The sequence below is a fragment of the Daldinia decipiens genome (assembly GCF_022478715.1).
Source record: "Daldinia decipiens strain CBS 113046 unplaced genomic scaffold F4813scaffold_1, whole genome shotgun sequence".
Classification (NCBI taxonomy): Eukaryota; Fungi; Ascomycota; class Sordariomycetes; order Xylariales; family Hypoxylaceae; genus Daldinia; species Daldinia decipiens.
Window position 1 is genome coordinate 1,618,605 of NW_026054544.1, and position 11,743 is coordinate 1,630,347.

Here is an 11,743-nt window from a genome sequence, read left to right on the forward strand (position 1 = left end):
CGCTATAAAAGACAAGCGTGACTCCTCTTAAGTCGTAATAGGGAAATATAATTTCCAATACAGGAAACATCGCTGTGCATTCCCATTCCAAGCATATACCGCCAACGAGCGTAAAAAGTTAACTCTGCTCCAGTGTTTGTCGCTCCGGCTAGGCTAAATCATGTCCCATCCCGGTGGGAAGCCATGATCTCCCGTCTCTAAGAAGTTGTGCGCGCGTACCCCTCGTCCACCTCCCTACGAATCCACTCGAATCTCTGCCAGAAGTCATCCAGCCTAGCCTGCAACTCGTGCTCGGCAGCGTCCCGGTATCTCAACGCCACGGGGCCCAGTTCGATGAACCCCTCGTGCTGGCGCCTGAACATGAGATATTTGAGCTTCAGCTTCGCGTACGCCTCCGTGATCATTCCGAAGGCGGCATCGCTTACAGGCATGATTTCGTTGGGCCAGCGCCGACGGAAAGTATCGAACCTGTTCTTCAGCTCGCCGATCTGCGCGTCGACTATCGCGGGCCACTCGTTTTCCAGGGCTACGATGACGAGCGATTTGGTGAAGACAAAAACATCTCCCCCCTGGAAACTGTCTTCGGGGCATGCCCTGAAGTGGAAGTCATGATGCTTGGGGCGCTTGACCCAATGATCGCGTCGCCCTTCGGGGATATTTGGGATGTTCATGTGGAGTTCTCCTTCGGTCGGGATGACGTTCGGGGGCGCGTATGGATCTTCGTTGTCGTGGTGGTAGATTAACTCGGCCCCCGGGTGGGCTTCATTCCAGGGAAGATACCGACGACGCGGTATAGCTTGGCCGTCTAATATTTGCAGCTGTTGGTAAATTATTTCCCAGTTTTCTATTATAGACGGGAACAGGGGTCGGCCGACCTCGGGGACGGAGTGCGAGTCTATGGTCCGCGAATATAAGGGGCAACATGTCCTGAGCTCTTCTGGGAGGATTCTGACGCCGGGACGGAGGAAGTGTCTGGATATGACGTCGCCGCACGCATAGAGGAGCGGCGAGCGGCACATGGGGCATCGCATCTGGCCTTCTCGAAACTCGGCTGGATCCTATACCTGCGTCCACTTATCGAGACATTCAGCGTGGAAGCTGTGGGAGCAGGGGAGCGTTGTAAACTCTTGCTCGTCAACATTGACCAGACAGATGATACATTTCGATCCCTCAGATGAGATCGATGCCGATCTCGAGGGTTGCTGAGTCCCACTCGGCCCTGCTTCCGATTCCTCCATTTGATATACTTTATTTCCGCCTGTATTTAGGACGATATATGTTTATAGTATCATCTAGAGCCTAGAGAAGGATGATTAACGATCGTATGAATATAGATGCCTAAGAGAGTAACGAGATAAGTAGGATATCAGACTATTGGTATTGTATAGAGAGGTTCAAAGGGATAGCAGGCGTTGAAGTGTTGAGGATGGATGATTTAGTAGTTGTATTTAGTAGTTGTATTCAGTAGTTGTACCAGTTCAGTTGGTAGCACATGACAATGACACTCTTTAATACTGGAAGTTGCGACCATAAGTTGCGACCATTCATGCCTAGGTAAGAACAAGGAGTAAGATAAAGTTAGATAAACGGCAGTTAACGTCATTAGGTGAGGCTTCTCTATAAACATTCAACCTAGCGAAGTCTCAAGTACCTAGACATATTCCATTTTTAAACAAACCGACTACAAGAAACAAGCAAGCACTAGTATTCCCACAAAATCTCTTAAACAAACGGATCTGCTCTTATGATAATTCACTTACAGGTTACTAAAGCACTACTGCAACCGTCGAGTTTGCTTGAGGACTTGACAATCGCGTGCACGCATTTACTACCAGAGCGGATAATCCTCGGAACTTGCCAACAGCTCGTCTAGATGGATGGATGGATGGATATATGAACAAATGCAACAAGGCAATGGGACTTACACGAGAAAAAAAAAAGCCACTGGAGCGCTACACGGCATGTAAATCCACGAGCGATTGGGACCTGGGGAGACCGGCGTATTCGACGGCTGCCGCTTTAAATACTGCGATCCCATCGACTCTACCCGAACCCCGTCATCTCCAATCTGCACGCGCATCAGACCAGATCAGATTGGATCGAAAAGCAAACGGCTGCGATAATCGAGCCAAAGCCTCGGCTCGGCTATGTATGTACGGAGGTACGTCGGCCATAAACCGCGTTCTGCAATCGAGCCCTTACTTTCCGTCTGCGCCTTCGCCCTCGCGCGCAACACAGCCGTCTCGCCTGCGCGTCTCCGTCCTGGGACTAGAATCCTTCTGGTGTTTCACATGGTGGCCAGGTTGGGGACAAAGCCGCGAAAGCAATATCTCGGCCCGTCTCGTTTTCGCGCGCGCTCGCTGACGACGATGTGACGAGGGCTTTCTCTGTGATATGCAACAGCAGTAGTAGATAGACGGCACTCGGCACCTAGAGCTAAGCTACAAGTCTGGAGAGTCGTAGGTTATGCATGTATGTACCTAACGTATATACGCCCGCCGGCTGTTTGGGTCGCAGTTCGCAGGTTCGAGTGCGCCGGGAGACGCAAGACAAAAGACGGGAGTCAGGTTGCATTCGATATTTGTCCTGCAAGCGACGAGGAGAATATTGGTGGCACTTTGGGGGGTGCGATGGAAGGGATCGATCCAAGTTGTACGATAGGATAGGTAATAGGATAGGTATGTGAATGGTTAAGTATCGGCCAAACGATACCCCGAGGGATTAATTGCATCCATCTTAGGTAGGTATTGTATGATGTGACTTAGACTTGGACTTAGCGAATAAAGGGTGGTTTCGTCATTGGTTTCACTGCAGTAGTGTAGGTAAGTACTACATATCAGATGGTGGTGGAGATGGGGGGAAAAGGGGAATACTAACGCCACCTTTCCCCCCTTTTTGCTTTGTGCTTTGTGGCTCATAAACTATGTATTATCTATGTATTATCCACCTGCAGAAGAGTAAACGGGAATTCCCCAAGTACATACTAGTGACGGCATTAATATAAATATTAATGTAAACCGGTAGAGTCCATTTTAGATTGATACCTCTTAATCGAAACCTGGATGTGTCGACTTGCGTCCCGGATCAACGTGGCACAGCATCGACAAATACACTATGAAGAACCAGAAGCTCGTTTGCGTTGGGGCATGTTATGTCGATACTATCCTCGAGTGAGTTTTACCCCCCTGTTGCATAATAATAAGCATGGCCTGACTCAGATCAATCTCACCTACGTTGTAGCGTACCTCAATACCCGGGCGAGGATTCCAAATTACGTGCCACCAATCTACAAGTCCGTCGTGGTGGCAATTGTCCAAATACGCTTGAAGTGCTTCAGCAGCTCCTAAAGGAACGGAATGATGGCGGTCGAGACATCAAACCTTACCTGATATCATGCTTGCCCAGTGCCGACGCACCTGCGACGGCAACCATAGTGGACTCCTTTGGGCCGGAAAGCCTTGTTGATTTCACGAGGTGCATATTCCGCGAAGATCAACGGCAACCGGCTAGCAGCTACATCATACGTAGCGAAGCCACCGGGAGCCGCACCCTCGTCAACTACAACGACTTACCTGAGATGACGATCGGCGAGTTTGTCGCCGCTGCCGACGAGCTCGGCGACGATGCCTGGTTCCACTTCGAGGTGCGCCTAACCACATGGATAGGCAGGCTTGCAGGCTTGCAGGCTTGCAAAAACTGGGGGAAATGCTTCTGATCTGTAACTCACACCAAAGGCATGCATAGGGACGAATACCTGAAATTACGTTGCAGTGCATCCGGCATCTAAGGCGGTCGTTCTCCAATACAAGAGTAAGCGTCGAAGTCGAAAAACCGGGCCGAGAGGGATTAGAAGACCTAGCGGCTGAAGCGGACGTTGTGTTCTATTCGCGGACCTGGGCTGAAGTGAGTCACCCCTCCTCCTCCTCCTCCTCCTCGTGCGAAGACGGTGGGTATAAAATGATGTAGGGTTGAGTTTAAGTCGAGTCGAGTCGAGTCGAGTTAACATCAACCCGATCTCATAGAGTAAGCGGTACGGTAGTGCTCAGCAATGCCTGAGTGCCCAATCGGGCGTGGGCCGCAAAGCGTGAGTTGCATTGGTCCTAGTCACTAAACCAAAATAACGGTGCAAGCACAACGGTGCGCTGAGATGATAATAATGATTGCAGGAGTCTCCTCTGCTGTACGTGGGGATCGGACGGTGCATCGTGTCTATCACTTTCTAGTGAGAAGGCCGTGTCTTGCCCGGCTATCTTGCCTGGGCAAACCATTTCCGTAGTGGAGTATGTCAGACCGCCGAAGACAAGCCCACAGCCGGGGCTTCGAGGCGTCATCCTAAAGAGAGCAACTTTTGGAAGAGAGAGACAGAGCAAGATTGTAGACTAACAATATCCCTGCGTTAGCACCGTAGGAGCAGGTGACACCTTCATTGCCGGTATGTTGTTCGGGCTGCTGTGCCACCACGAGGACTGGGACACCGAGAAGAAAGTCCAGTTTGCTGTGCAGCTGGCTACGCGCAAGGTGCAACGAGACGGGTTCGGCGGCCTTGGATCCTTAGGGTTGGAGCGCCAGGAAGTGGCGTCGTCACAATGAAACTGGACGATCGATTACATATGAGATGTGACTAGCGAGTATGTAGCCCCGTGGTCGTGTGACGGGATATAATAATAATAGTGATAGGTACTCATCATCTTCATCATCAATTAAAACTCGGGGCGCCTATTCTGGCTGGGAGCTGTGACTGGGACGGATGGGACAGGGGCCGGGACAGGAGCTGGAACTGGCTGCCAAACACACGATAGTGATATTTAGAAACATTCAGGTTGTTTAGTTCGCATAAGTTCGGACGTAAAGCAGGAAACCGTCCATTAAAGGGCCTGCATGGATCGGTGACTTCGTAACGAACGTACATATCCCGGGGGAGAGGGGACAGAGGGGATCCCATCCCTTGGATTGGGTAGAGCGGTGGTATTATGGTATTTAGTATGATTGGTATGATTGGCATGATTGGCATGATTGTATGGCTGGTATGTATGGTATGGGTAATAATTGTACATACCTACATATGTAGAAACGGCCGATGTGTGTCTTGTTGCCGGGCGTGGAGAAGGGGAAGGTGAAAAAAAGGACCGGCCGAGACTTGGATGATCGTTCTGCAAAGAAAGGGTCCTCGAATTAAATGCTAGTTAGTATTAAGTATTAATAGGGTAAGAAATAGGGTAGTTATGCAACTATGGTACATAATAAGGGTAGGTACCTATGTACAAGGAGCGGTGAAACTGTGGATCAACAGTTGGTGTGTGAGATGGGAATGGATTTGCCCGGAATGGGTAATTCGTAGTAGGTATGTATGTAGGTATTCAGGTATTTTAGTGCTATGTATGTATGTATGTATGGATGTTACTGTGTAAGTGGTGAGTGGTGTAAGTGGTATGTAAATAAGGGGGAACCTCACGGGTAATAGTCCGTAAGTAACACATAGTAACGTTATTGGTTGTACATAAGGGAAGCTCTTTGCTACCTACCTATATATTACCTAGGTTGCCTATGTATATTAACTATGCCCAGTAAATATGTCCAGTACTTTGTATTGTACATACCTCATATGCAACTATTTCCGCATTTTATCGATATGATGTCCATAATACGTGTTTGTGTCTACATAGTGTATGTAAGTCCAAGGTTGCTTGCTTGCTTGCCTATCCAAGTGCTATGTATTATCTGTCGCATCGCATCCCACCTTCGGCTCCCATGCAAGTCCTTGTGGATACCGGAGCCGCTCTCCTGTGCTCCGTAAGTCTGGACCGCCGGGACGTGCCCACTAAATCACTAAAATAGGAGGGGGGATATGATGACACGACGAGCGAGTCGTATCGAGAAACTTCTGAACGTAGTGTAGGATTGGATGTCTCAGAGTTGACACCGAACAAAACCGCCTAACACATAGTACCTTGTATGTATTCGGCCCACGGGCCACTAGTCCACGACAGCTCCTCTTTCTTATTTATTTATTAACTTATGTATTACTTCTTTATTTTATAAACCCCTAAATCGCTTCCGATATCCATGTCCGGCAGTGCGTGGCTATTCTGGAATCACATATTACATACCTACCTACGTACCTGTCGCTGCGGATGTTGAAAAGCCGCATCAATACCTTTCTTTGCAGCTTATCGTGCTTGGTACCGTTACCGAAAATCCCCCTTTATCGAAATCTGCCTCACTTAAAAAACCGACGCCCCTCAAATCGAGCTTTTTGATGGTGGATGGGTTGGGTTACCTACCCCTCTAGCTCGAACCCTCGTTAGGTGTGTGCATTAAGTATGTGGTCGAGAAAGATGTATTGTTCCGGAGGATATGCGGCCGCTACGAAGATTGGGTTATTGGCTGGCTTTTGCGGGAGACAGAGGTAGTCATGACGCAACCATCTCTCTATGTATTTGCTTTGTACGAGCGTTGGGGGTTATAGATGATTCGCTAGCTTCCGTGTAATCATGTACAAATTTATATATGTATAGCTATGTAGTATGTCGAAATATCGAAAGTCAAAAGTCGAATGGTAAGTGATGCTACGTGCTAGATGATGTACCGCTGAAATCATATTCGATCGCCCTTGAAGGAACACTTCCGACAACAAGGTGCGCAAAAAGCTCGGCCATTTCGGTTACTATCGACAAATTTCCCCGCGATACTAATTTTTTCTCTCTCGTTTTTGTTGCGGTCAGGCGGTTGGAAAATTCTTAGCGCTTTTGCCATCGCTTTGAGCACAATACCGTGGACGTGCATGATGGACCTTTCCGAAACAGCATTGGCTTTTCTCGAGACCTCGTTTACCCATCTATTTTGAGAGGTGTGATATGTAGAGGTCATGGTCATGGTCATGGTCATAGTCATGGCCATGGTTATGTATCCGGATATATACGGCAAGGAGGTAATCCATATGTACGATGGCACTCCTCTCCCATCCACATAGACTTCGATATTGGTTTGCGCGAAGATTACCTACCTTAGATTACCCCTACATCGCCCATGCTGACGGCGCCGAGTCTATATATTAGAGACACAGACTTTGGATGTTATTATCGATTGCTAGTCTTGGAAACAAGTCCGTCCCCCATAGTAAACCACCAACCGGAGTTCGACCCTGATCCTTTCCGGAGCGACGGTCTCCTAATAAGTGAGCGTAAGACAATATGAGCATAACAGATGAAAAGTCCAGCTGGCCCTGTGATTACGGCCAATCGTGTCTTATTCGGGTCTGATACGCAGAGTGCTCAACGCCATGCATGAGTATGTCACTGAACGGTAGCCCAGTTGTTGTCCAGCGGAATATGCCCTCAAATAGGTTTGCTTGGCGGTACTAATGAATTCTTATTCCGAGGCTCAGTCGTGGCTCGGAGGAACAGGGTTCGGGGGAGAAGGTTAGTAGTGTACTGTAGGTGTATTGCGAAACCGAAGTCTGACGCTACCGATATTACTATTGGTGTTGACGACTACCACTGAGCTATCGACTGACCTCACCTACGAGGGATCGTCAGCCTCCTTTTTGGCGAGTATCAGGTCGGTCTAGGTTGGTCAAATGCGAAAATTTATCTTCAACTAACGGCCTACCAAGTGGCATGGATGGATCCATTTACGGTGGACATGAAGGCGATATCCTTGAATCCACTCGCCGGATGCACGCCGAAACAGTATATGGCGGAGGTACACTGCACATCTGGAATCCAAGACTTCGTTAATGCGCCTAATTAACCAATACATAGTATGTATAGATTCCTGAACGCAGGCTGAAATTGGAACAGGAAAGGAAGTCAAACTAGACCGAGCGCCTAGGATAGGGACCTTGGCTAAGCCCTCAAGCTCCTTGCATACGCTGTAATCAGTAAGGATCCTTTTAAATAATATACTTACAGACGCTCTCGTAAAGGATGTGACTCCTTACGAAGGTCTGTACGTACAAACATACATAGTAATTATGGACGATCTCTGCGGCACCTTGACCGTCCAACCCCCACAGCGAGACGGACAAGTTACAGCAGGGATCGATTGATAACCTTGTGAGATCTAAATCAAGAAGTGGTCATCCCAGTTCTAGGCTGGCAGGGCGTGGATACGGCTTTACTGTAAAAAGAAATGGAAATCTTCCAGAGAATTCCCTAGGTGCCGTTTCTACAACATCCCTATCACCTAAAATCCCCATCTTATCCCTTCCATGTGTAGGATCTAACCTAAGTAGGCATCGTATGCGTGTATTCGTGGCTGATCGTTTGTACATATTTACACTTTGCGCATAAGCTTCCTGGCTTCTGGCTGGCTTCTCGTACGCAATGGCATCTCCGACAGGACCCCGCTAGAGCCGTTATGCATTCATTGCTACGCAAAGGAGCCGTGGCTAATAATATTGAATCATTTGACCTACATGGCGGGCGTGGCACGGGATCTGTGAGTACATACATGTCTGGTATGTATGTGGTGGGACGGGTAGGATGGGTGCTTTAAGCACTTCGCGCCGGCCGCCTAATTGAATCGTGATGATGACGATGGTGGAGTTTAAGACCTTTAGATGGACATGCATACTGCGCAATCTTGAATCGTGAGCGCCTCTTTGGCCCTTTGGCCCCCCTCTTGACTGCAGCGCCACACTTTTTTTAAACAAAGATTTATGAGGACTGGGTTGGCGCTGCCCCCCGGTCAAACCCACAGCTGACGAGTATGTACCTATGGTTAGATAGGTTAGGTACCTAGGTTAGCAGGTTAGGTAGATAGTTAATGTTGTAGTCACCAAGTCACCAGGCGGCACGAGGAAACGAGTCCGCATTTCGAGTGCACAGATCGCCTCCGGGCTTACTTCAAGGTAGTTGGACCGCTCAGTTGGCAACGTAACCACGCTCAAATAAGAGGCATGTATCCCTACCGAAACCCTGACTATTTGATGGGCGCGCCATGATCGTCAAGTAGGAAAGAGTTGGCTGCACCAAGGTGTTGTGGAGACGGATGTCCAACTGGCAACTGGCTTTTACACGATCCTGCTACTCATTGCCCATTTCACAAAGTGACAAAGGTAGGCTAAGATCGGTTCCGAGTTCCCAAGGAATCGTAGCGCATTTGTTTTGGCCTTCCTCAAAGAAGGATCCCGTGTTATTAGGCGTTGCAAGGTACTTGTTCCAGATGAATACGATATATCTACCGCGATCAGCCATTGAGAGGTTTTACAGTAACCCATGGGATGCAGGTATGCAGGTATGCAGGTATGGATCTTGTTTCACCGAGCCTCTTTTTTAAACCTTATGAGCTCACGGTCGAGAGAATGTGACCCGCGACTCGCGATCCAAAGTGCAAAGTCCTTTCGATCCCGTTTTGTCTGCAGGTAAGCTGAAGGTGACTCGTCGCAATAGACGACTAACCTAGGTAATCAAATAGAGGGGGACTCGTAAAACCTTATTGGTTTGAAACTGCAGACTGCAAGAATAGAAAATTCGACCATCTCTATCTCTGACTCGCAGAGTTGCTTGCAAGCCTCGCGTTAGTTGTGACCGGTGTTATCCATGTCGGCGACTGGATTGTCGGGCGGCGGTCCTACACATTCAACGGGAATAGCGTAGCTGACCGAATAACACGCGAGATAAATTACCATAGTCCCACCCGTCCTGATATCCAAGTGTCTACTTCGTACATAGCAGGGCTAAGGGAAACTGCTTCGACAAAAGCCGCTTGTGCAACGCTTGAATACTACCTGCGTTAGGTGATGCTTCAACGATCCCGGATGAGCGTTGACATTGGTTGACTTGAAATCATAAATCGTAGGTAAGAGCAACCCCGGACTGAATCCTTGAAAGGAATTTGGTTGGTCGAGACATGTGTCGCGTTGTAACTCATATACTATGTAGCAAGCTGGTAGACGGCTCCGTTGATGAAGGAAATTGGGCGACTTGTTTCTTCGAGACCGGGATCTTTCCACCTGCCTGGGGCCTTGGAGCTAACGGATCCGGGCATGGAGGGTTTCATTCTGCGCACTACTCACGCAGATACACTTTTTGAACAAGAGGCTAATAAGAACCACGAAATATGATGATCGGTGGCTGAGTGCACATATGTGTGTAGTGTATGAGTGTATGAGTGTAAGTGCGTGTACGCGATACGAATATGTACCTTGTATTCGAAACGACAACTATGTAGAGTGGATGTCGTACTCTACCGTGGTATGTAGTGTATGTGTTGCAACCCTGATCATACCGGCGGCAAGAAGACCAGTCCTCTACCGACGTATGTACCTACATAGTAGAGAACCATCAACATCATCATCATCACCATCATCATAGCGAAACAAATGCAGCTAGCCACGGTTGATTACTCGGGTTTGGCGGTACTAGTACGGTTGTCGTATACGTATTTGCGTACTAGATGGATTGGATATTTTCTACTTGGTCAACCGAGTGGAATGTCTAAGAGCCAACCTAATTACTGCGTCTGTATGTGAGGATCTTATTAGGATACTAGTAGGATCTGCGTCTGGCTTTTGTTTTCTGTACCTAAAGTAACCCGAGAGCCCGAAAGCCCGTGTGCCGAGTGAGCGGATTATGTGCATTGAATTGTCGTTGTTTGAGATTGAGAAATGGCATCCATTAGTTTAATATCCACAATTGAAGTAATGGGTAAACAACTTTAGATCCATGAAGCTTGATGCACCTGATATGTAAGTAGTGTAGCGTAGGTAGTGTAGGTACATAATACATATATGTACGTAGTAATAGTTACATATTTATAAGTACCTGAACTTATATAAGGTACATAGTGGTTTGTCTCATTAGGTTCGTTGCTGAATTGCTGAACCCCTTCCTAATATGGTAACCACTAAATCATATCGATTATATGTACATACTATACGGTATACGATATGTACCTAGGTAGATAGCAGTATTGAGGTACGTACCTGTTCTTTCCCCGACAGGTTCAATAATCTTCCTCTCACAGGGGGGTTTTAGGGGGAGCTAGTTAAGGAAGGCAAGGAGCAGGCGCATGGAGAGGTCGCCGGAAAAGTACCCTACTGAGCACAGCAGGCGGGTCTAACATCTGATATTACCTTACCGTACCTACAAAGCTAATACCTTGGTACATAGCCCGCGGCGCAACTTCTTTGCTGTCATGGGATAAAACCCCCAATGATGAAAGATACATGTACCTATGTACCGTCCATTGGATCCATGTCCATACGTAAGGCACATGCATTATGTATGTATGCATGTATGTATTATGTATGTTCTAGTTTAGGTATATTATTGGACCCTGTCGGTCTTGTCCACACGAGACAACTTTAACTCAGATCCAATCAAGGCTCCGAAAATAGTTCCATTTTAAGATGGGATCACAATTCAACCACCACAGGTACGATCTCGACTAAGTCAATATTAGGCTTCGCCTAATAAGAGTAGTACATACGTAACTTCATACATGTTCCATACTTGGGCCTACTACTATAGTAACTAAGTATTTTATAGTGTGTGTAACTAGAGCACACTACTGAACCGCATGGATCGCTTTTCTTTGATTTTCTTTTATTCCCTGTAACGCATGCTCCTGTCGAAACCCGAAAAGAGTCCTTGCTTAAGCCTAAGCAAATACACTAGGACTTTGTTAACAAGAAAACAAGAAAGGAAGAAAAAAGCCGGATGGCATTCCTCTTACGTATGTAGTACATACGCAGTAAGGCAATATACTACTACATAGTACACTCAGCTACCCTTGGTGT

At 47.6% G+C, this 11,743-nt stretch overlaps 2 protein-coding genes across 2 annotated transcripts; one reads left to right on the forward strand and one right to left on the reverse strand.

Annotated features, from left to right (window-relative positions):
• Positions 1 to 197: 197 nt before the first annotated feature.
• Positions 198 to 1,019, reverse strand: F4813DRAFT_384605 (uncharacterized protein; the record flags this gene model as incomplete). The annotated part of the gene is made up of 1 exon (XM_049246110.1): positions 198 to 1,019. The coding sequence occupies one exon, from the start codon at positions 1,017 to 1,019 to the stop codon at positions 198 to 200; it is 822 nt and encodes a 273-aa protein (XP_049105000.1).
• Positions 1,020 to 2,818: 1,799 nt separating this feature from the next.
• On the forward strand, positions 2,819 to 4,619 carry F4813DRAFT_17996 (Ribokinase-like protein). The gene is made up of 5 exons (XM_049239303.1): positions 2,819 to 3,170; positions 3,241 to 3,643; positions 3,745 to 3,903; positions 4,023 to 4,084; positions 4,401 to 4,619. The coding sequence occupies exons 1-5, from the start codon at positions 3,115 to 3,117 to the stop codon at positions 4,588 to 4,590; spliced, it is 870 nt and encodes a 289-aa protein (XP_049105001.1). The 5' UTR covers positions 2,819 to 3,114; the 3' UTR covers positions 4,591 to 4,619.
• The last annotated feature ends 7,124 nt before the right edge of the window (positions 4,620 to 11,743 follow it).

Bases quoted from the DNA above. Each gene is read 5' to 3' on its own strand.
- F4813DRAFT_17996 (XM_049239303.1), top strand. From the start codon at position 3,115: ATGAAGAACCAGAAGCTCGTTTGCGTTGGGGCATGTTATGTCGATACT. The intron at 3,644-3,744 runs GTGCGCCTAACC...AGGCATGCATAG, and splicing joins ATGCCTGGTTCCACTTCGAG to GGACGAATACCTGAAATTAC. The intron at 3,904-4,022 runs GTGAGTCACCCC...CCGATCTCATAG, and splicing joins ATTCGCGGACCTGGGCTGAA to AGTAAGCGGTACGGTAGTGC.